The sequence below is a fragment of the Salvelinus namaycush genome, chromosome 1 (genome assembly GCF_016432855.1).
Source record: "Salvelinus namaycush isolate Seneca chromosome 1, SaNama_1.0, whole genome shotgun sequence".
Classification (NCBI taxonomy): Eukaryota; Metazoa; Chordata; class Actinopteri; order Salmoniformes; family Salmonidae; genus Salvelinus; species Salvelinus namaycush.
In genome coordinates this window covers 50,934,788-50,961,173 of record NC_052307.1, presented here as the reverse complement: position 1 = coordinate 50,961,173, position 26,386 = coordinate 50,934,788, and the positions used below count along the sequence as shown (strand labels likewise).

Below are 26,386 nucleotides of genomic sequence, written 5' to 3'. Positions count from 1 at the left end.
TAGAGAGAGGAGAGGAGAGGGTGAGAGGAGAGTCTGTGGAGATTCCAGCGGAGAATTGCACAAGAAGGGATGAGTCAGAAAGATATATAGACTAAATTAGAAGTTAAGCTAATTAAAAAGTTTAAAAAATGTGGGTATGTAATGATGATCAGCATATACAGTACCAGTCAAATGTTTGGACAAACTTACTCATTCAAGGGTTTTTCTTTATTTCACTATTTTCTACATTGAAGAATAATAGTGAAGACATCAACACTATGATATAACACATATGGAATCATGTAGTAACCAAAAAAGTGTTAAGAAAATCAAAATACATTTTATATTTGAGATTCTTCAAAGTAGCCACCCTTTGCCTTGATGGCAGCTTTGCATATTCTTAGCATTCTCTTAACCAGCTTCAACTGGAATGCTTTTCCAACAGTCTTGAAGGAGTTCCCACATATGCTGAGCACTTGTTGGCTGCTTTTCCTTCACTCAGCGGTTTAACTCATCCCAAACCATCTCAATTGGTTGAGAGTCTTCCACTAGATGTCAACAGTCTTTAGAACCTTGTTTGAGGCTTCTAATGTGAAGTGGGGGCGAATGAGAGGGGAATGAGTCAGAGGTCTGCCAGGGAGCCACGAGCTGACCAGGCGCGTTCACGTGAGAAAGTTAGCTTGCGTTCCATTGCATTTCTGAAGAAAAAAGGAATTCTCCGGTTGGAATACTATTGAAGATTTATGTTAAAAACATCCTAAAGATTGATTCTATACATCATTTGACATGTTTCTACGGACTGTAACGGAACTTTTTGACTTTTCGTCTGCACCTAGTGATCGCGCGTCATGAATTTCGATTACTGGGTTAAACACGCTAACAAAAAGGAGGTATTTGGACATAAATTATGGACTTCATCGAACAAAACAAACATTTATTGTGGAACTGTGATTCCTGGGAGTGCATTCTGATGAAGATCATCAAAGGCAAGTGAATATTTATAATGCTATTCTGACATCTGTTGACTACACAACATGGCGGATATCTCTTTGGATTGTGTTGGTCTCTGAGCGCTGTACTCAGATTATTGCATGGTGGGCTTTTTCCTACATTTTTTTTTAAATCTGACACAGCGGTTGCATTAAGGAGAAGTGCATCTAAAATTCCATGCATAACAGTTGTATCTTTTAGCAATGTTTATTATGAGGATTTCTGTAAATTGATGTGGCTCTCTGCAAAATCACTGGATGTTTTGGGACTACTGAACATAACGCGCCAATGTAAACTCAGATTTTTGGATATAAATATGAACTTTACCGAACAAAACATACATGTATTGTGTAACATGAAGTCCTATGAGTGTCATCTGATGAAGATCATCAAAGGTTAGTGATTCATTTTATCTCTATTTCTGCTTTTTGTGACTCCTCTCTTTGGCTGGAAAAATGTCTGTGTTTTTCTGTGACTTGGCTCTGACCTAACATAATCGTTTGGTGTACTTTCGTTGTAAAGCCTTTTTGAAATCGGACACTGTGGCTGGATTTACAACAAGTGTATCTTTAAAATGGTGTGAAATACTTGTATGTGTGAGGAATTTTAATTATGGGATTTCTGTTGTTTTGAATTTGGCACCCTGCAGTTTCACTGGCTGTTGACGAAGTGAGACGCTACCATCCCACATACCCTAGAGAGGTTAAGAAGGAAAGAAATTACACAAATTTACTTTTAACAAGGCACACCTGTTAATTGAAATTCATTCCAGGTGACTACCTCATGAAGCTGTTTGAGAGAATGCCAAGTGTGCAAAGCAGTCATCAAGGCAAAGGGTGGCTACTTTGAATAATCTCAAATATAAAATATATTTTGATTTGTTTAACCCTTTTTTGGTTACTACATGATTCCATATGTGTTATTTCATAGTTTTGATGTCTTCACTATTGTTCAACTTCTGACTGGTACTGTATGTGTGAGAGAACTGATGACAGGTGCCAGTTTTGTGGTTCCTCTCTTATTAAATGGGAGGAACTGAAGCAAACGCTCCTGTCATAATTGAATAATCTTGTAATATTTTTGGTAGCCTCCATTATTTCTCTCTCGTTAGCCTCTCTAACCACTTTGAACAACATATTGCAATGAAAAGAGTAGGGAGTGAGCTCGCCCGCCGAAGTGGTGGGTGGACCCTCAACCTTCTATCCCATAGCCCAGCATGGCATCAACTGTGCCACAAAACCAAGCTTAAGTGGCAGAGTCGATATCCGCTCTTAGAAACACAGGGTTGCTACACTATTGCCAAGGCAGTTACTGTTGTCTTAATCATTATTAAGTTAATTCAACAAAATTGGAGGGTAATATAATTTCTTTCAAGTATAAGGTGAGGGTCAGGTGAAAATATTTTTTATGTTGGGCAGGGAGGTTAAAAAAAATCATGACAAGTCGAGTTGGACCCCTCCTCCCCCCTAATAATTTTCGAATGGTCCCTAACTCGACCAGATAGTCAGACCCTTTGACTTTTTCCACATTTAGTTACGTTACAGCCTTATTCTAAAATTGATTCAATAAATAAAAATCCTCATCAATCTACACACAATACCCCATAATTACAAAGTGAAACAGGTTTTAGAAATGTATGCACATTTATGAAAAATAAAAGACTGAAATACCTTATTTACATTAGTATTCAGACCCTTTGCTATGAGACTCGAAATTGAGCTCAGGTGCCTCCTGTTTCCATTGATCATCCTTGAGATGTTTTTACAACTTGTTTGGAGTCCACCTGTGGTAAATTCAATTGTTTGGACATGATTTGGAAAGGCACACACCTGTCTATATAAGGTCCCACAGTTGACAGTGAATGTCAGAGAAAAAACCAAGCCATGAGGTCAAAGGAATTGTCCGTAGAGCCCAGAGACAAGATTGTGTCGTGGCTCAGATCTGGGGAAGGGTACCAAAACATTTATGCAGCATTGAAGGTCCCTCCATCATTCTTAAATGGAAGAAGTTTGGAACCACAAAGATTCTTCCTAGAGCTGGCTGCCCCGCCAAACTGAGCATTCGGGGGAGAAGGTCCTTGGTCAGGGAGGTGACCAAGAACCCGATGGTCACTCTGACAGAGCTCCAGAGTTCTTCTGTGGAGATGGGAGAACCTTCCAAAAGGACAACCATCTCTCCAGCAATCTACCAATCAGGCTTTTATGGTGGAGTGGCCAGACGGATGTCACTCCTCAGTAAAAGGCACATGACAGCCCGCTTGAAGTTTGCCAAAAGGCACCTAAAGGACTCTCAGACCATGAGAAACAAGATTCTCTGTTCGGATGAACCCAAGATTGAACTCTTTGGCCTGAATGCCAAGCGTCACATCTGGAGGAAACCTGGCATCTTCCCTACGGTGAAGCATGGTGGTTGCAGCATCATAATGTGGGGATGTTGTTCAGTGGCAGGGACTGGGAGACTAGTCAGAATTGACAGAAAGATGAACGGAGCAAAGTACAGAGAGATCCTTGATGAAAAACTGCTCCAGAGCACTCAGGACCTTACACTGGGGGAAGGTTCACCTTCCAACGGACAACAACCCTAAGCACACAGCCAAGATAACGCAGGAGTGGCTTCGGGACAAGTCTCGGAATGTCTTTGAGTAATCTGATGGAACATCTCTGGAGAGACTTGAAAATAGCTGTGCAGCGACGCTCCCCATCCAACTTGACAGAGCTTGAGAGGATCTGCAGAGAAGAATGGGAGAAACTCCTCAAATACAGGTGCCAAGCTTGTAACGTCATACCCAAGAAGACTAGAGGATGTTTTTTTATTAATTATTTATTTCACCTTTATTTAACCAGGTAGGCCAGTTGAGAACAAGTTATCATTTACAACTTTGACCTGGTCAAGATAAAGCAAAGCCGTGCGACACAAACAACACAGAGTTACACATGGGATAAACAAACGTACAGTCAATAACACCATAATCACTACCAAAGGTGTTTCAACAAAGTACCGAGTAAAGTGTCTGAAAACTTATGTAAATGTAATGTTACATTTCTGTATTTTTAATACATTTTCAAAAAATAAAAAATAACTGTTTTTGCTTTGTATTTAACGGGACTGTGTGTGGATTGATAAGGGATTTTTTTAAAATACATTTTAGAATAAGGCTGTAATGTAGGAAAATGTGGAATAAGTCAAGGGGTCTGCATACTTTCTGAATGCACTGTAAATATGCAGGAGCCGTGTATGTACTACATAGGTCAAGGTGAACAACTGATAGTGGCAAGTCACGGAATAGCCTATGATAACAGATAACTCAGCAACGAGCTGTAATTGCATCCAAACCTGACTACTAAGCTACTATTATCTGTATCCCAAGCTGAAGTAGGGCTTAAAAAAATGCTTCTAATTTAAAAAAATGTAGGCAGAGCCATCAAGGCCCTTTTTGCTCTTTAAAGATTCATAATAGATTTTTAACAGACAGAAGGGGATTTAATTTGACATGAGCCAGGACATTTCCTGGCCAACAGGCACAGGGGGAGAAAAAGGCGCCAAATGGAGACCGACAATCTTTCTCAGAATTGTTGTCAACGTCAACATCAGGGACAGGAAAGAGGCAAAACAAAAGGAACCAAAAATAAAACAACAATAGCCTGTAACGAGAACTGTATACATTGTATACCAAACATTTGGAACACCTTCCTAATATTGAGTTGCCCCCCCCCCCCCCCCCACCTCCCTTTTGCCCTCAGAACAGCCACAATTTGTCAGAGAATGGACTCTACAAAGTGTTGAAAGTGTTCCATGCTGGCCCATGATGACTTCAATTCTTCCCACAGTTGTGTCAAGTTGGCTAGATGTTCTTTGGTTGGTGGACCATTCTTGATGCACAAGGAAAACTGTTGAGCTTGAAAAACCCAGCAGTGTTGCTGTTCTTGCGCCTGACACTAACTACCATACCCCGTTCAGAGGCACTTAAATATTTTGTCTTGTCCATTCACCCTCTGAATGGCACACAAACTCAATCCATGTCTCAATTGTCTCAAGGCTAAGAAATCCTTCTTTAACCCTTCTCATCGTCTTCATCTACACTGATTAAGGTTGATTAAACAAGTTTCATCATAAGGGATCATAGGTTTCACCTGGATTCACCTGGTCAGTCTATGTCATGGAATGAGCAGGTGTCATTAATGTGTTGTATACTCAGTGTATATCCATATGTACACAAAACTAGCCTGTACGTACAGTTGAAGTCGGAAGTTTACATACACCTTAGCCAAATACATTTAAACTCAGTTTTTCACAATTCCTGACATTTAATCCTCGTAAAAATTCCCTGTCTTAGGTCAGTTGGATCACCAATTTATTTTAAGAATGTGAAATGTCAGAATAATAGTAGAAAGAATGATTTATTTCAGCTTTTATTTCTTTCATCATCTTCCCAGTGGGTCAGAAGTTTACATACACGCAATGAGTATTTGGTAGCATTGCCTTTAAATTGTTTAACTTGGGTCAAACGTTTTGGGCAGCCTTCCACAAGCTTCCCACAATAAGTTGGGTGCATTTTGGCCCATTCCTCCTGACAGAGCTGGTGTAACTGAGTCAGGTTTGTAGGCCTCCTTGCTCGCACACGCTTTTTCAGTTCTGCCCACAACTTTTCTAGAGGATTGAGGTCAGGGCTTTGTGATGGCCACTCCAATACCTTGACATTGTTGTCCTTAAGCCATTTTGTCACAACTTTGGAAGTATGCTTGGGGTCATTGTCCATTTGGAAGACTCATTTGTGACCAAGCTTTAACTTTCTGACTGATGTCTTGAGATGTTGCTTCAATATATCCACATAATTTTTACTCCTCATGTTGCCATCTATTTTGTGAAGTGCACCAGACCCTCCTGCGGCAAAGCTCAACATGATGCTGCCACCCCCGTGCTTCACGGTTGGGATGGTGTTCTTCGGTTTGCAAGCCTCCCCCTTTTTCCTCCAAACATAACGATGGTCATAATGGCCAAACAGTTCTATTTTTGTTTCATCAGACCAGAGGACATTTCTCCAAAAAGTACGATCTTTGTCCCCATCTGCAGTTGCAAACAGTAGTCTGCCTTTTTCATGGCGGTTTTGGAGCAGTGACCTCTTCCTTGCTGAGCGGCCTTTCAGGGTATGTCGATATAGGACTCGTTTTACTGTGGATATAGATACTTTGGTACCTGTTTCCTCCAGCATCTTCACAAGGTCCTTTGCTATTGTTCTGGGACTTTTCGCACCAAAGTACATTCATCTCTAGGAGACAGAACGCGTCTCCTTCCTGAGCGGTATGACAGCTGCATGGTCCCATGGTGTTTATACTTGCGTACTATTGTTTGTACAGATGAACGTGGTACCTTCAGGCGTTTGGAAATTGCTCCCAAGGATGAACTAGACTTGTGGAGGTCTACAATTTTTTCCTGAAGTCTTGGCTGATTTATTTGGATTTTCCCATGATGTCAAGCAAAGAGGCACTGCGTTTGAAGGTAGGCCTTGAAATACATTCACAACAAAATTCCAATTGACTCAAATGATGTCAATTAACCTATCAGAAGCTTCTAAAGCCATGACATCATTTTCTGGAACGTTACAAGCTGTTTGAAGGCACAGTCAACTTAGTGTATGTAAACTTCTGACCCACTGGAATTGTGATACAGTGAATTATAAGTGAAATAATCTGTCTGTAAACAATTGTTGGAAAATGTACTTGTGTCATGCACAAAGTAGATGTCCTAACCGACTTGCCAAAACTATAGTTTGTTAACAAGACATTTGTGGAGTGGTTGAAAAACAAGTTTTAATTACTCCAACCTACGTGTATGTAAACTTCCGACTTCAACTGTAAATGGCTCTGCCTGTAACAAGAAAGGACAATTTAGGTATTTGGTATTTTATTAGGATCCCCATTAGCTGTTGCAAGGAGCAGCAGCTATTCGTACTGGGGTCCACACAAAACATGAAACATTACATAATACAGAACATTAATAGACAAGAGCAGCTCAAGGACAGAACTACATCAATAAACAATAAACTTCAAAAAGGCATACATAGCCTACATATCAATACCGGTCATTTGGTTCGACATTTGAATTAGTGCAGTGGTCACATCACCAGGACTACCATGCGTTGATATCCCACAGAAGCTTATTGCTTGGGTTCTGTTATTGTCACTCGGGTGGTTGGATAGAGATGATTCAATCAATAACATGCAAACTCTCCTCTGTCAAACCATAGGAAGATGTTAAATCAACAAAGCGGCGATGCTTCAGGTGATAACGGTGCCATTGACCACTAATGTCATTGACCGCTGGACTCCATGTCTGACAGTTCATGGGCGATAACCTCATGGGCTATTTTAATGTGTGATCGTATTGCTTTTGATCTTGCTGATTATCCTGACAAGTTAAAGTGACTGGGTGTTTTGAATAAACGTTATTTAAATAAAAAGTTGTATTATTACTATAATAATAATACCAATAATAATATAACCAGTATGTTGTCCTTTTTTTCTAAACAGATTGCGTTGCTAAGGAAACTCTGCATTTGCTGCTCTGTTGCTAGGAAGGCAGTTGCAGCTCTCTATCTCTCCTCTCATCCCTCACCATGCCTGTTTAATGTGTCTCATATCTCATACACTGTCTGGGTGGATTTTACAATTTTTTTACCCCTCATTTTCAATTGTAGAGTACACACACACACGCGCACGCACGCACGCACGTACGCTCACACACACACACACACACACACACACACACACACACACACACACACACACACACACACACACACACACACACACACAGAGAGAGAGATAGCTTCTTGGGGGCCATGGTGTGAAGGAAGGATAAAATTAGGGAAATTGTGAGATTTACTGCCAATTGAAAGTTCAATAGGTGCCTTTTATTCCCCCCTAATCATAGCTCTTATGGCAGATAAACGTTAGCAAATGTGTATGCCACACTAGTCACACTGTCTATGTGCATATATATATATATACAGTACAGTTCAAAAGTTTGGGTTCACTTAGAAATGTCCTTGTTTTTGAAAGAAAAGCACAGTTTTTGTCCATTAAAATAACATCAAATTATGTGGATATATTTAAGCAACATCTCAAGACATCAGTCAGGAGGTTAAAGCTTGGTCGCAAATGGGTCTTCCAAATGGACAATGACCCCAAGCATACTTCCAAAGTTGTGGCAAAATGACGTAAGGACAATAAAGTCACGGTATTGGAGTGGCCATCACAAAGCCCTGACCTCAATCCTATAGAACATTTGTGGGCAGAGCTGAAAAAGCGTGTGCGAGCAAGGAGGCCTACAAATCTGACTCAGTTACACCAGCTCTGTCAGGAGGAATTGGCCAAAATTTACCCAACTTATTGTGGGAAGCTTGTGGAAGGCTATCTGAACCGTTTAACCCAAGTTAAACAATTTAAAGGCAATGCTACCAAATACTAATTGAGTGTATGTAAACTTCTGACTAACTGGGAATGTGGTGAAAGAAATAAAAGCTGAAATAAATCATTCTCTCTACTATTATTCTGACATTTCACATTCTTAAAATAAAGTGGTGATTCTAACTGACCTAAGACAGGGAATTTTTACTAGGATTAAACGTCAGGAATTTAAATGTAAATATATTAGTTTAAATGTGGTCCCGTGTGGCTCAGTTGGTAGAGCATGGCGCTTGCAACGCCAGGGTTGTGGGTTCATTTCCCACGGGGGGACCAGGATGAATATGTATGAACTTTCCAATTTGTAAGTCGCTCTGGATAAGAGCGTCTGCTAAATGACTTAAATGTAATGTAAATGTATTTGGCTAAGGTGTATGTAAACTTCCGTCTTCAACTGTATGTATATATATATGACAGTGTGGCATGCTAAAGTTTATCTTGTAGAACTAAGAACAGATTTAGCCCTTGGTTCACTCCAGACTTTACTTGCACTTGACCAGCACAAAAACATCCTGTGGTGTACTGCATTAGCATCGAATAGCCCACGCGATATGCAACTTTTCAGGGAAGTTAGGAACCAATATACACAGTCAGTTGGGAAAGCAAAGGCTAGCTTTTTCAAACAGAAATTTGCATCCTGTAGCACAAATTCCAAAAAGTTGTGGGACAGTGTGAAGTCCATGGAGAATAAGAGCACCTCCTCCCAGCTGCCCCCATTATTGAGAATTTTAATAAGCATTTTTCTACGGCTGGCCATGCTTTCCACCTGGCTGCCCCTACCCCGGCCAACAGCTCTGCCCCCCCCTCAGCAACTTGCCCCCCCCCTGCTTCTCCTTCACCCAAATCCAGATAGATGATGTTCTGAAAGAGCTGCAAAATCTGGACCCCTACAAATCAGCTGGGCTAGACAATATGGACCCTCTCTTTCTAAAATGATCCGCCGCAATTGTTGCAACCCCTATTACTTGCCTGTTCAACCTCTCTTTCGTATCGTCTGAGATCCCCAAAGATTGGAAAGCTGCCACGGTCATCCCCCTCTTCAATGGGGGGACACTCTAGACCCAAACTGTTATAGACCTATATCCATCCTGCCCTGCCTTTCTAAATTCTTCGAAAGCCAACTTAACAAACAGATCACCGACCATTTCGAATCCCACCGTACCTTCTCTGCTATGCATTCTGGTTTCCGAGCTGGTCATGGGTGCACCTCAGCCACACTCAAGGTCCTAAACGATATCATAACCGCCATCGATAAAAGACAGTACTGTGCAGCCATCTTCATCGACCTGGCCAAGGCTTTCGACTCTGTCAATCACCGCATTCTTATCGGCAGACTCAACCGCATTGGTTTCTGAAATGACGGCCTCACCTGGTTCACCAACTACTTCTCAGATAGAGTTCAGTGTGTCAAATCGGAGGGCCTGTTGTCCGGACCGATCGCTGCCCCCACCCACCCGCCCGACTAGCATCACTACTCTGGACGGTTCTGACTTCAAATATGTGGACAACTACAAATACCTAGGTGTCTGGTTAGACTGTAAACTCTCCTTCCAGACTCACATTAAGCTTCTCCAATCCAAAATTAACTCTAGAATCAGCTTCCTATTTTGCAACAAAGCCTCCTTCACTCATGCTGCTAAACATACCCTCGTAAAACTGACTATCCTACCGATCCTTGACTTCGGCGATGTCATTTACAAAATAGCCTCCAACACTCTACTCAACAAATTTGATGCAGTCTATCACAGTGCCATCCGTTTTGTCACCAAAGCCCCATATACTACCCACCACTGCGGCCTGTACGCCCTCGTTGGCTGGCCCTTGCTTCATATTCGTTGCCAAACCCACTGGCTCCAGGTCATCTATAAGTCTTTGCTAGGTAAAGCCCCACCTTATCTCAGCTCACTGGTCACCATACCAACACAGCACGTGCCACAGCAGGTATATTTTACTGGTCATCCCCAAAGCCAATTCCTCCTTTGGCCGCCTTTCCTTTCAGTTCTCTGCTGCCAATGACTGGAACGAATTGCAAAAATCACTGAAGCTGGAGACTTATATCTCCCTCACTAACTTTAAGCATCAGCTGTCAGAGCAGCTTACCAATCACTGCACCTGTACACAGCCCATCTGTAAATAGCCCACCCAACTACCTCATCCGCATATTGTTATTTATTTTGCTCTTGCACCCCACTATCTCTACTTGCACATCATCATCTGCACATCTATCACTCCAGTGTTAATGCTAAATTGTAATTATTTCGCCACTATGGCCTATTTATTGCCTTACCTCCCTAATATTACTACATTTGCACCCACCTTATATAGATTTTTCTATTGTGTTATTGAATGAACGTTTGTTTATCCCATGTGTAACTCTGTGTTGTTGTTCTTGTCGCACTGCTTTGCTTTATCTTGGCCAGGTCACAGTTGTAAATGAGAACTTGTTCTCAACTGGCCTACCTGGTTAAATAAAGGTGAAATAAAAAAATAAAAAAATAATACATCTGCCATAAGAGCTGGGATTAGGGGGGAATGAAAAGCACATATTGAATTTTCATTTGGCACTAGACACTTATCTCACAATCTCCCTCATGCTATCCTTATATATAGTATTTAGATAGACTGAACGGTTCCAGCAGCAGATGTGGCAGGTAAAGGGTATATAGCAGTACTGCTGGTAGCCTGGTAGCCCTACTGTGGTGGTGATGGGGCTGTATTGCTTGGACCACGTCATTGCTGCTGGTAGATTTTGTTTTTTTTCTGGAAGTTATAGAGTCTGAGAATTGAATAGCCTGATTGTATGTGGCTGTGACTGACGTGGTGGCATTCTGGTTTTGGAGTATGAGTGCACAGGTTGGAGTTATCACCTTTGTTCCCAATCTCATTTGGAGTCAGGCTGAGGAAAGAGGATCCAACAAAAATCTATTTTATAAAAACTATGTCAATGCCCCATCCGTTATTTTAAACCACATCATTCAAAATGAAAGAAACATAATTACCTGAATATCTTTATCTCCCTGTCTGTTTCGCTCATCACGTTTCTTGGGCGCATCTGTCGCCTTGGATTACATAATGAAAAATGTCATGCAAGCGCATGCGGGCTGCGTCCCTCTCTGTGTCATCCACCGCCACCCCACACCACTGAGTGAGAGGACACCCACCTCTCGACTCCAGTGAAAGGGTCAACACTCACGCATGGCCTCCTGTCGTCGTGCCCGCGCACTGCCATGCTGGTCACTCTCTCTCTTTTCTCTCATCCGTTACGCGCACTCCTCGCCTAGGACTATTTTAACTGCCTTCCACCCTCCGTTCCGTTTCTCTCCCCCTCCTCCGCGCCAAGCCACGCTTGGCGCATCATTTATTTAGTCGGTAATGCTGCTTCTATCCGACGTCACGCTTCGATTTAGTCGCCAGCTCTGGCCTCCGCGTGTCGCTCTCCCGAGTGGTTTTCGGCGGCAGAGGATAGGAGAGGAGCGGCGGCGGCTTTTCTGGAGATGCGGGCGCCGGACTGCCACTGCCAGCGTTGTCGTGCACTTCATTTGAGCTAAAAGGGGCCGAGGCAAGGAGCCCCTCCATCGGGGGCTGCCCAGAGTAGCTTACCGGGATGAACCTGCACTCGGTGCGGGCGGCTGTGGCCATGATGCGGATGATGGGCTGTAATAACGGGCGCTTTGCGCGGCATTTTCTCCACAGCGACTGCGTGGTCGACGAGAAGACGGTGGTCTTGACCAAGAAGGAGAATGAAGGCTTCGGCTTCGTGCTGCGAGGGGCCAAAGGTAAGAGGCTACCCTGGTCCAATTTGTAAGTCGCTCTGGATAAGAGCGTCTGCTAAATGACTTAAATGTAATGTAAATGTGTCTCCCACCTTCTCCTTATACCTTTCTCATGGTCACTGTATATGTATGCACTGCACATTAAACAAGATAATAACAGCCTATGTATTTGATCTATGTATCTATATGATAAAACGTTAATGAGATTAAAATGGTTTTGCCCACCTGATGTAACCACAGGAACCCCTCCACTCTGTATGGCGGTCACCTATAGCCTACTGTATAATGTAAACAACTGTCTGTCTGTCTGTCTGTCTGTCTGTCTGTCTGTCTGTCTGTCTGTCTGTCTGTCTGTCTGTCTGTCTGTCTGTCTGTCAACATCAATGTCTAGCCAGCCAGGCACCACACACACACACACACACACACACACACACACACACACACACACACACACACACACACACACACACACACACACACACACAAAGACTAACAGCACTTCTGTCCACCTCTCTAGAACAGAGCCCTTCATGTTCCGAAATGGACCTGGGGCTTTCCCATCTTCATAAATACATGTTTTAAATATAGAGACCTGTTCCGAACAACTAGACCCGTTCCTTATAGATCTGGTCAGATCCAGACCCGGACAGATCCGAGGGAGAGAAGCAGCAGAAAAGTCCATTTTAAACTCCTTTTTTAACCAGAGCTTTTTTTTAACAAGCATTTCGCCTCACCCGCAATAACATCTGCTAAACGTGTATGTGACCAATAAAATGTGATTTGATTTAAAGCGCAAGGAAGAGGGGGTAGAGAGAGGTGACGCTCTAGCAGGTGCCGTTCTGTGTGTGTAGGCTACTTTGAGTGTGAGTGAGTGACACGGGAACAGGGAGGAGGGAGGGAGAGACAGCAACCAACTAAGCCGACGCGCTGTAGTAAACTAATAGCTGCCATAGCTAAGTTATTTATCATCCAATATGATTCTGAGTAGCTGTCTTGACTGCATTAAACCGGGTGAATGTAGTTAAGCTTGCCAGCTAGCTAGGCTAATTGAGGCTGCGAGCACTTTCTCATTTTACACAGTTACAAACAACAACAACAACAACAACTCCATTCAGAATATAAAGTAGTAGCCTAACTTTTAATTCCATCACTTTAATTGCATCTTCCATTGATTAATATCTCATAACTTATGGCCCACATGGAGGCTCTATGACTGTAGCCTATTGCCGCGTTGATGACTTATGATTGGCCGACAATTGCCACATGCGCCACTCTGGTGAAAATCAAAGAGCAGAAGGAAGAATTATACAAAATTCCTCTCTCTACTGCAGCAGTCACATTCAGATCTATATGGGTCCATCCTGACAAGTCTGTCAAAATTACACATACCCTGAGACCCGTGACAATCGTATCAGATCCTACCAGACCCTTGACATTATTTAGAATTCTGGATCTCGGGTGTTCGGCTACAGGTGGATCTGTGAAGACCTCTAATCTAGAGCACATACTTGCAAATGCACATACACACACACACACATCAATATCAGCCTGCGTTTAGGACATGTTGTCAGGACATTAGTGCGATTGTCCACACATCATTTGATGTTCCACCCCTCATGTGATGCTGTCTAAAAATAGCCCGCCGAGCGGCTATTTTGGTTTCTATGACGATTACAGCCATGTCATAATCCACACTGTCAAATGCTGCGAGGTGGCATATTCTCATTGGTCTGCACTGTCGAGAGGTGCATTTTCTTTTTTAGAGACATGGATAGAGGAAGAAAGTGACAGAGGGAGGAAGAGAGAGAGAGGAGAGTAATTTAGCATAAAAAAACAACAAGCCAAATGTACTAGTGTTGTTCTGACACTGCCATCACCCAAGGGAACTGAGCCAGCCCTCTTTATCCTCTGGCACTGTGCACTTCACACACACACACTGATGCTCACACACACACACACACACAACGGAAACACACAAAATCACACAAAAACAGACACACAATGCACCCACTCTCACATCAAATCACAAATGAATGCTTGCGCTTACACGCTCCCACGCACACACACACAGTGCCTAGCATCTCTCGTACAGTAAGAGGGTGATTTATCAGAAATGTCACTTGTCACCATTGGTTTCTGGCTGCCACGAGGACATCGTGTGAATATCACTGGCCAGTGGAAGGTGGAAGAGAGGATAGGAGAAGAGATGGGAGAGGGGAAAGAGAGAGAGGGTGACAGGGGGAAAGGGTGATGATAAGGAGATAGGGAGAGAAAATAGACAGGATTATAGGAGATGGGAGAAAGAGATCTTACTGCCCCTACCACCAGGGCAAACCTTGTGTCTAGACACACACACACACACACACACACACACACACACACACACACACACACACACACACACACACACACACACACACACACACACACACACACACACAAAGACTAACAGCACTTCTGTCCACCTCTCTAGAACAGAGCCCTTCATGTTCCGAAATGGACCTGGGGCTTTCCCATCTTCATAAATACATGTTTTAAATATAGAGACCTGTTCCGAACAACTAGACCCGTTCCTTATAGATCTGGTCAGATCCAGACCCGGACAGATCCGAGGGAGAGAAGCAGCAGAAAAGTCCATTTTAAACTCCTTTTTTAACCAGAGCTTTTTTTTAACAAGCATTTCGCCTCACCCGCAATAACATCTGCTAAACGTGTATGTGACCAATAAAATGTGATTTGATTTAAAGCGCAAGGAAGAGGGGGTAGAGAGAGGTGACGCTCTAGCAGGTGCCGTTCTGTGTGTGTAGGCTACTTTGAGTGTGAGTGAGTGACACGGGAACAGGGAGGAGGGAGGGAGAGACAGCAACCAACTAAGCCGACGCGCTGTAGTAAACTAATAGCTGCCATAGCTAAGTTATTTATCATCCAATATGATTCTGAGTAGCTGTCTTGACTGCATTAAACCGGGTGAATGTAGTTAAGCTTGCCAGCTAGCTAGGCTAATTGAGGCTGCGAGCACTTTCTCATTTTACACAGTTACAAACAACAACAACAACAACAACTCCATTCAGAATATAAAGTAGTAGCCTAACTTTTAATTCCATCACTTTAATTGCATCTTCCATTGATTAATATCTCATAACTTATGGCCCACATGGAGGCTCTATGACTGTAGCCTATTGCCGCGTTGATGACTTATGATTGGCCGACAATTGCCACATGCGCCACTCTGGTGAAAATCAAAGAGCAGAAGGAAGAATTATACAAAATTCCTCTCTCTACTGCAGCAGTCACATTCAGATCTATATGGGTCCATCCTGACAAGTCTGTCAAAATTACACATACCCTGAGACCCGTGACAATCGTATCAGATCCTACCAGACCCTTGACATTATTTAGAATTCTGGATCTCGGGTGTTCGGCTACAGGTGGATCTGTGAAGACCTCTAATCTAGAGCACATACTTGCAAATGCACATACACACACACACACATCAATATCAGCCTGCGTTTAGGACATGTTGTCAGGACATTAGTGCGATTGTCCACACATCATTTGATGTTCCACCCCTCATGTGATGCTGTCTAAAAATAGCCCGCCGAGCGGCTATTTTGGTTTCTATGACGATTACAGCCATGTCATAATCCACACTGTCAAATGCTGCGAGGTGGCATATTCTCATTGGTCTGCACTGTCGAGAGGTGCATTTTCTTTTTTAGAGAAATGGATAGAGGAAGAAAGTGACAGAGGGAGGAAGAGAGAGAGAGGAGAGTAATTTAGCATAAAAAAACAACAAGCCAAATGTACTAGTGTTGTTCTGACACTGCCATCACCCAAGGGAACTGAGCCAGCCCTCTTTATCCTCTGGCACTGTGCACTTCACACACACACACTGATGCTCACACACACACACACACACAACGGAAACACACAAAATCACACAAAAACAGACACACAATGCACCCACTCTCACATCAAATCACAAATGAATGCTTGCGCTTACACGCTCCCACGCACACACACACAGTGCCTAGCATCTCTCGTACAGTAAGAGGGTGATTTATCAGAAATGTCACTTGTCACCATTGGTTTCTGGCTGCCACGAGGACATCGTGTGAATATCACTGGCCAGTGGAAGGTGGAAGAGAGGATAGGAGAAGAGATGGGAGAGGGGAAAGAGAGAGAGGGTGACAGGGGGAAAGGGTGATGATAAGGAGATAGGGAGAGAAAATAGACAGGATTATAGGAGATGGGAGAAAGAGATCTTACTGCCCCTACCACCAGGGCAAACCTTGTGTCTAGACACACACACACACACACACACACACACACACACACACACACACACACACACTGCCATGCATAGACATTAGGACAGCAGTAATCTAATCTGGCTGTGTTGATGACAGCACAGTGTCTGCAGCCTTCCACCTTATTGAATTGGCAATGACCTTTGTGGGTTTATTGGTGATGAATGGATTCTCTCTGCTTGTCTCTGGTGAACACTCAGATGTTTGTTTGTATGTTTGTCTGCCGACCACAAAGCCAATGCTAAACCCCATTTTTTTTCTTCCCATCCATCCTAAAAATGTCATGTAAATAAAGCTGTGTGTGTGTGTGTGTGTGTGTTGTGTGTGTGTGTGTGTACAGATCTGGAATGGGGCTAGATCTCCATAGGCTCAGGGTTGAGGAGGGGAGTGGTGTCCAGGATAAGGTGACCCACTTACCTTCTCTCTCTCGCTTTCTCTCCCATAGCGGACACGCCCATCGAGGAGTTTACTCCCACCCCTGCCTTCCCAGCTCTCCAATACCTGGAGTCGGTGGACGAGGGAGGAGTGGCCTGGCAGGCGGGGCTTAGGACCGGGGACTTCCTCATCGAGGTAGGTGTGTGTGTGCGCGTGCATGCATGTGTGTTCATGTATGCGCTTTTATGTGAGAGGGGGTGCATTTTGTGTCTGTGTGATATTGTGTGTGTGTGTGTGTGTGTATCATACTACTCTTCACTTCCTGTCCCAAACAGAGTTCTTTCTTCCTGCTGCTAGAAGCAATGAGATTAGTTGTAGAGATCCTTTTTGGGATGAGTGAGAGCTGATTGGTGATATCTGTTGGCACTTGATCTTTGGTTCAACTTGATCTTAGGTACCTCTTTATTTTACAGGCCGCTATTTACCTGGCATTTACTTAGAAAGCACACAATGGTATGATAATTATGCAATAATAATGTTATAATTAAATGTTGTTTCTTTAGGATTAATTACAACAAGCCAAACTTTGCAGCTTTTGATACCAGGTAGTTACCACCCGTCCTGTTTCTGCTCAATTCTTTGAGTTTTGGAGTGCTTTTGGATCAGACCAGTGATTCCCAAACTCTGGGTCAGGATCCACCACTAAGTCAAGGGTAGTTCCATGTCTGGTGGCAGATGAAGATGTGATTGTGTCCAGTAGCATTGGTTTGTTTATTTGTGGTGAAAGGCATTAGGTGGGTCACAGCCAAAGATGTAGTGGGAAAAGCTACATCCAGGTAGTGATAGCCAGCTTAGGCTAGCATCACACAATAACATTCCTGAGACCCGAAGTACTATTTTTGTGGGTACTTTTTGGGTTCTGTTTTTGGGTTCTGTTTTTGTGGGATAGTGGTTATAATGGTGCTGTTTGATAATTGTTATGAACATGGTTGTGAATCCCTGTTGGGCTGCGTGCATACTGTATGCGTGTGTAACAAGTGCAAACAGTGCAACTGTAGTCAGTGCAGTGCTGTGGTTGGGGTTTGTCTTGGCTCTTGCTAAATGGAGCAGCAAATGATGAGAGAAAACTGCATCTATCTGCAACTATCCCTCGCTCTCTGCCTGCATCTCTAGCTTTCTCTCCTCTCTCTCCCTCACTCCTCTCTCATGAGCTGTTACACATACTGCCCCCTCTTTTTCCCCTCATCTCTCTATTACAGCATCTTAAAACACAGACTACCCACTGGGCAAAAACTGCTTGAATCAACGTTATTTCCACATCATTTCAAAAAAATCAATGTGAGGATGTTGTGACAACGTGGAAAACTGATTAGATTTGCAAAAAGTCATCAATGTTAGGGCATTTCATATTTTTTTAACCTACATCCAATGACATGGTGATTTTTTTATTATTATAATTTTTTATACCTGGTTGACCAGGGTGCCGGCGGTGAAAGTCGGCGATGAGGGCCAGGTCCAGGATGTCCTTAGCAGGGACCCAGCACCTCTCCTCCGGGCCATAACCCTCCCAGTCAACCAGGTACTGGAAACCCCTGTCCCGAGGTTGAACCCTCAGGAGGCGTCTCACCGTGTACGCCGGATGGCCGTCGATGAGACGGCAGGTGGGGTGGGCCTGGAAATAGGAGACAAAGGACAGTGAGACAAGGCTTAATCCTGGACACATGAAAAGTGATTGTGTATACGAAGGGTATGGGGCAACAGAAGACGAACAGCAGTGGGACTAAGGACTTTAGAGATGGGGAAAGGACCAATAAAACGGGGGGAAAGTTTACGGGACTCCACCCGGAGGGGCAGGTCCCGCGTAGACATCCATACCCTCTGCCCGAGATGATAGTTGGGAGCCGGAGTCTGGTGGCAGTCCGCTTGTCGACGATACCTGGAGGTGGCCTTGAGAAGAGCAGACCGAGCTCTCTCCCAGGTACGCCGACAGTGGCGGATGAACATCTGGACCGAGGGTATGTTGACCTCTTCTTCTTGCTCTGGGAAGAGCGGTGGCTGATATCCCATGGAACACTCGAAGGGCAAAAGCCCAGTGGCCGGGCAGGGAAAAGTGTTCCGGGCGTACTCCACCCACACAAGTTGCCGGCTCCAGGTGGTGGGGTTGGTTGAGACAAGGCACCTAAGCGCAGTCTCCAGGTTTTGATTGGCTTGCTCCGCCTGGCCGTTGGACTGGGGATGAAACCTGGAGGACAGGCTGGCCGACGACCCAATGAGGGTGCAGAACGCCTTCCAGAATCTGGATGAGAATTGAGGACCAGGATCAGAGACAATGTCAACAAGGAGTCCATGGATTCAGAAGACGTGCTGCACCATGAGCTGGGCCGTCTCCTTGGCTGAAGGTAACTTGGGGAGAGAGATGAAATGGGCGACTTTAGAGAAACTATCCACTACTGTCAGGATAGTGGTGTTGCCATCAGACGGAGGAAGCCCAGTGACAACATCCAGGGACATATGGGACCAGGGGCGATGAGGAACAGGGAGTGTGCTGAAGGAGGCCAGCCGGAGCCTGCCGCAGTCTTATTCTGAGCACACAGCGTGCATGTGGTGACGAAGGCTGAGACGTCAGAAACCATAGTGGGCCACCAGAAGCGTTGTCAGAGGAAGGCCAGGGTTCGACAGGAGCCGGGATGGCAGGTGAGCTTGGAGGAATGAGCCCATTCCAGGACCTAAGCTCGGGCCGAATCAGGGACAAACATTCGGTTGCCCCCCCCCCCCCCTTCCCCCAATCCTTCCCCACTCTCACATTTTCAGGATCCATCTGAACACTCCCTTCAGCAATGACATATCCCAGAAAGGAGATAGTGGAGCAGTGGAATTCACACTTCTCAGCTTTCATGAACAACTGGTTCTCTAGGAGGCGCTGAAGGACTTGTCAGACATGGAGGACATGTTCTTGAGCAGGACGGGAGAAAACGAGCATGTCGTTGAGGTAGACAAACACAAATCTATTCAACATGTCACTGAGCACATTGTTGACCAGGGCCTGGAACACTGCGGGAGTGTTGGTGAGTCCAAACGGCATGACCAGGTACTCATAGTGTCCACTAGCTGTGTTGAAGGCCGTCTTCCACTCGTCTCCTTCGTGTATTCGAACTAGGTGGTAGGCATTCCGAAGGTCCAACTTGGAAAAGATGGTTGCCCCCTGCAGACGTTCGAAAGCCGAGGAGAGGACTGGTAGAGGGTAACGATTCTTCACTGTGATGTCATTGAGGCCCCGGTAGTCGATACATGGACGCAGGGTTTTGTCCTTTTTTTCCACAAAGAAGAACCCTGCGCCGGAAGGGGAGGCAGATGGACGAATGCTCCCAGCAGCCAGAGAGTCCTCAATGTACTCCTCCATGGCCTTGGTCTCAGGGCCAGACAGGGAATATAGCCGCCCACGAGGCAGTGTTGTGCTCGGGAGGAGATTAATAGTGCAATTGTAGGGACGATGCGGAGGGAGGGAGGTGGCGCGAGCCTTGCTGAACACCTCCAGGAGGTCCTGGGATTCCGTGAGAACAGCGGAGAAATCCGAGGTTTTACCAGAGCCCGCAGGAGGACATCCCAGGACAGGCTGAGCCGCCTTCAGGCAATGTGAGTGGCAGAACGGGCTCCAACCCAGGATAGAACCAGTGGTCCAGTCAATAACGGGGTTGTGTCTCTGGAGCCATGAAAATCCCAAAACAACAGGAACATTGGGAGATTCAATGAGAAGAAGCTGTATGGACTCACTGTGATTGCCCGACACACACAGGTTAATGGGCACCGTACTGACCCTGCCTATGGTGTGTCCGTCCAGTGCTCTGGAGCCATAGGAATGGAGGGGGGTTGTGTGGAGATACCAAGCTCCGAAACCAGAGTAGCGTCCATTAAACTCTCATCAGCTCCAGAGTCAATGAGCACCCGGAGAGATTTAGAACGGTCACCCCAAAGCAGGATAACATGGAAGAGAGAATGAGTAATGTGAGTTAGAAAACTCACAGTATGACCCACCATGGTACTCTTACCTAGCTGATGAGTCTGGTCTTTTACTGGACAGACGGATTTGTAATGCCCTCTAGCACCACAATACAGGCAATTGTTGGAGTTAAGCCTCTGTCGTCGTTCCTGAGGTGACAATCTAGCTCTGCCCTGTTGGATAAGCACTGTAGAAAATGAGTCGCTCGTTCCCGATGATTCCCGAGGGGATTCGGGTGACTTCGTATCCTGTCAGTGTCAAAGGTTAAAGGTGGCAGTTTTACTGCAGGCTGCTGGTGACATGAAATACACAGAGATCACCAGGGCCGAGTTCACCAAGCTGCTTTTGGAGATGAGGGATCTCCTCCCCTCCCCTCTCTTCTCCTACCCTCTCCTACCCTCCCCCTCTGTTAAACTGTCTTTAATGGCGAGACTCCTTGCTGTTAAGAACACTGTTTATGTCTGACCTCTTGTTCCTCAGACACTGCAGTTTTTGGCAAATGACTGTGCCCTTAGCTGATGGGCTGGACTGCATCCAAAATGGAACCCTATTACCTTTATAGTGCACTAACTTTTACCAGGGTCTTGAACAGGATGCGCAATATACCAAAATACACTTTTTATCCCCAAAATGATTTGGCAGTTAATGCCAAAAACACATTTTTCATTGAACTTCCATTTCCTTCCAAGAGGCTGAATGTCTCTTGCCTATTCAGTCTATAAAGACTACGGCTTAGGAACCAGTGGCTTACTAATGTTAAGTGGAGTGTATGGCCCAAAGTATGGAGTGATTTCAGTGCCAACGGAAATTGTATTTCAATTCCATAATTTAGAAGTTGTATTATATTGAATTTTAATTTTATATTTTTTTATTTGTAATACACAAATTAAATCCTTGAATTCATAAACTGAACTTGTATTTAATGATTTGAAACTAATTTCAATGAATATTGCGTTCAGTTTTTTTTATTTCTTGACTATTCAAATTCAATATTTACATATTTATTTTCAATATGGTAGCTATTGCATTCAATGTCTGTGAATCGAGTTTATCAAAGTTTAAAATATTCAACTTCTCAGATGCATTCAGATTCAAAACCAGAGACAACATCCTGGTACTTTGCCAGCCAGGAACGGAGGAGAACAAATAGAAGCAAATGCTCTCTGTGGTAAAATAACGTTTTAAGGAGAGAAATTGTAAAAATAGGCAGGGTTTATGAATTTGTGGTTGTGGTAACTACTGAAATCGCTAAAATACAAGTAAAGTATTTTGGGTATACTGTACTGTAAGTGGCTGCCACAGCAGTTTGAGGACCTTAGTAATCTACAGGGGGGCTGACAGGGCTAAGTAAGATTGTGGTGGTTAGCCCAGATCCCTGCCTGTGCCATTAAACCCCTACAACTCATCCAGAACGCCGCAGCCCGTCTGGTGTTCAACTTTCCCAAGTTCTCTCACGTCACCCCGCTCCTCCGCTCTCTCCACTGGCTTCCAGTTGAAGCTCGCATCCGCTACAAGACCATGGTGCTTGCCTACGGAGCTGTGAGGGGAACGGCACCTCCGTACCTTCAGGCTCTGATCAGGCCCTACACCCAAACAAGGGCACTGCGTTCATCCACCTCTGGCCTGCTCGCCTCCCTACCTCTGAGGAAGTACAGTTCCCGCTCAGCCCAGTCAAAACTGTTCGCTGCTCTGGCACCCCAATGGTGGAACAAACTCCCTCACGACGCCAGGTCAGCGGAGTCAATCACCACCTTCCGGAGACACCTGAAACCCCACCTCTTTAAGGAATACCTAGGATAGGATAAAGTAATCCTTCTAACCCCCCCCTCCCCCCCCTTAAAAGAGTTAGATGCACTATTGTAAAGTGGTTGTTCCACTGGATATCATAAGGTGAATGCACCAATTTGTAAGTCGCTCTGGATAAGAGCGTCTGCTAAATGACTTAAATGTAAAATGTAAAAATCAAGACTGTTAGCAGATTGCTACAGTACATAGTCATTTCTCAAATGTAGAAGCTACCCCCTCTCACTTTCTCGCTCTCTCTTCCACACTCAGTTCAAGGAGATCTCTGGCATCCAAGACAATGAATATGGTACAGTACAGTACACGGATGTTCTTGCTGTATCTCTCTGCCTGAGTGTGTTTGACTAGAGATAGCGAGATCGGTAGGAAGACTGTTATATAACACTCCCCTTTCCCGGGTCAGGAGAGTGCTGTGTGTGACCACTGTATGTATGCAAAGGCAGCTGCTCCCCTCAACCCCCAGGTGTGTGAGTTTGTTTGTGTGTGTGTGTGTGTGTGCGTGACAGTCAGATCTCTTCCCCACTGCTGCATATTCTGAGCATTTTACTGTCAATCTAGTGCTACACAAATACAGCAGATACAAATACAAAGTCTCTTACCAAACCATAATTCTACCAGTGGACTGATAACGCTATCTCTTTCCCCTGTTAGTTACAACAAACCAGTAAAGCTAAGTTTTCGTCATTTTAGCGCATTGCTAATAAACACATTGCTGTGTGATATTCTAGCACTGTAAAAATGCTTCGTTGCTAGCTAGCTCAGTTCCATGCTATTATAGCAGTCAACCATGGTTTCCCACCAGCCCCCAGGTCTGTGCTCAGTGATATTGATGGGATTACAACCATTGCCCTTGACCCAATTATGCCTGAGTGTGTGGCCAATTTTCTCTCTGACAAGCAGTATTGTGATGATAGCTAGAGGGTCTGTAATAACTAGCGCTGCAACCTGTTAACTTGTAATCTGCATCCACTTAGCGCTATGGATATGCAGTGTTCAGCAGACTATGTTTGAGATTTAGAATGCTAGAAGAAGGCACTATAGCCCTATTCAGGCGGGATTAGTTTGACTTTGGAAGGTCAGGTAATGAATTACATGCACGAGCACAAAACACCACATCCGTAATTTTTGTCCTGTCTTAATCTGCCATGTCAGTAATTTTCACATGGTGGGAGAGTTTATTTGTTTATTCACATTCCCATTAGCTTTTGCTGAAGCAAAAGGGGTCCACACAAAAACATAAAACACGACAAGTAACAAAACACTGTCAGACTAGAACAGTCACACAAATTTAAAATGCAACGATATACAAATAATACAACTAAAGAATAACGTGTGTGTACTGTAGATTGTGTGTGTTAGAGTGTTTGTGTGTAATTTCACAGCCCCTATTGTGCCACGAGATGTTGTTTTATAAAAAGAAATGAGGGAATATTGCTGTTTGCGTGAATAATTGTATCATGGCTCTGTATATAATACTGTGCGTTGCCGTGAATTCGTTTGGAGACTGTGAAAAGACCCCTGGTGGCATTTCCTGTTGGGTATATATGGATGTCTGAGCTGTATGTTATTTAATTATGCAAACAATCTGGAAATTTCCTCACAGTAATATTTCTCATAAAAACTAGAAGAGAAGCAGTTAATCCCTCATCAACCCTTAACCAGGAAAGACTGGCATGCAAGTTGTTGACGTTGCTTCTGTATGTGCAGGTAAGGGCATGGTGTGCTTTTTTTTGAGCCAGCTGCAGCTTTGCTAGGTCTTTCTTTGCTGCAATTGACTATATTACCAGACAGTAATCAAGATGGGACAAGACCAGAGCCTGAACAATTAGTACAGTTGATTTCTGTCAAAAAGGCAGGACCTATTTTTATAACAGACGTACCTCTTCCCATCTTCACACCAACTTTATCAATTTGAATTTTGATTTATTAGGGATCCCCATTTGCTGCTTCCAAGGCAGCAGCTACTAAGGCACTTACATCACACATAAAACAAGATAAGACAGTACATCATATAACATTATTGCAACACAACATACATCCTCCTTGGAGTTTTTCCTATTTTGTTGCATTACAACCTGTAATTGAAATAGATTTGGATTTGGATTTCATGTAATGGACATGCACAAAATAGTCCAAATTGGTGAAGTGAAATTTAAAAAAGAACTTGTTTAAATATTTATTTATTTTTAAATAGGAAAAGTGGTGCGTGCATATAAACTCAGCAAAAAAGAAACGTCCTCTCACTGTCAACTGCGTTTATTTTCAGCAAAGTTAACGTGTAAATATTTGTATGAACATAACAAGATTCAACAACTGAGACATACACTGAACAAGTCCCACAGACATGTGACTAACAGAAATTGAATAATGTGTCCCTAAACAAAGGGGGGTCAAAATCTAAAGTAACAGTCAGTACCTGGTGTGGCCATCAGCTGCATTAAGTACTGCAGTGCATCTCCTCACGGACTGCACCAGATTTGCCAGTTCTTGCTGTCTTCCACCAAGGCACCTGCAAGTTCCCGGACATTTCTGGGGGGAATGGCCCTAGCCCTCACCCTCCGATTCAACAAGTCTCAATGGGTTTGAGATCCGGGCTCTTCGCTGGCTATGGCAGAACACTGACATTCCTGTCTTACAGGAAATCACGCACAGAACGAGCAGTATGGCTGGTGGCATTGTCATGCTGGAGGGTCATGTTAGGATGAGCCTGGAGGAAGGGTACCACATGAGGTAGGAGGGTGTCTTCCCTGTAACGCACAGCGCTAAGATTGCCTGCAATGACAACAAGCTCAGTCCGATGATGCTGTGACACACCGCCCCAGACCATGACGGACCCTCCACCTCCAAATCGATCCCGCTCCAGAGTAATGGCCTCGGTGTAACGCTCATTCCTTCGACAATAAACGCAAATCTGACCATCACCCCCGATGAGACAAAACTGCGAAGTGAAGAGCACTTTTTGCCAGTCCTGTCTGGTCCAGCAACGGTGGGTTTGTGCCCATAGGCGACGTTTTTGCCGGTGATGTCTGGTGAGGACCTGCCTTACAATAGGCCTACAAGCCATCAGTCCAGCTTCTCTCAGCCTATTGCGGACAGTCTGAACACTGATGGAGGGATTGGGCATTCCTGGTGTAACTCGGCAGTTGTTGTTGCCATCCTGTACCTGTCCCGCGGGTGTGATGTCCGGATGTACCGATCCTGTGCAGGTGTTGTTACACGTGGTCTGCCACTGCGAAGATGATCAGCTGTCCGTCCTGTCTCCTTGTAGCGCTGTCTTAGACGTCTCACAGTACGAACATTGTAATTTATTGTCCTGGCCACATCTGCGGTCCTCATGCCTCCTTGCAGCATGCCTAAGGCACGTTCACACAGATGAGCAGGGACCCTGGGCATTTTTCTTTTGGTGTTTTTCAGAGTAAGTAGAAAGGCCTCTTTAGTGTCCTAAGTTTTCATAAATGTGACCTTAATTGCCTACTGTCTGTAAGCTGTTGAGTGTCTTAACGACTGTTCCACAGGTGCATGTTCATTAATTGTTCATGGTTCATTGAACAAGCATGGGAAACAATGTTTAAACCCTTTACAATGAAGATCTGTGAAGTTATTTGGATTTTTATGAATTATCTTTGAAAGACAGGGTCCTGAAAAAGGGACGTTTCTTTTTTTGCTGAGTTTATATTCACCCCCTTTGCTATGAAG

At 44.3% G+C, this 26,386-nt stretch overlaps 1 protein-coding gene across 1 annotated transcript in view; it reads left to right on the top strand.

Annotated features, from left to right (window-relative positions):
• The window catches only part of LOC120052048 (SH3 and multiple ankyrin repeat domains protein 2-like), a 176,118-nt gene that overhangs the window by 81,891 nt on the left and 67,841 nt on the right, over positions 1–26,386 (top strand). Inside the window, exons 14-15 of the mRNA XM_038998913.1 lie at positions 12,126–12,208; positions 16,961–17,085. Coding sequence (XP_038854841.1) covers positions 12,126–12,208; positions 16,961–17,085 — 208 coding nt within the window. The remainder of the gene's footprint in view (positions 1–12,125; positions 12,209–16,960; positions 17,086–26,386) is intronic.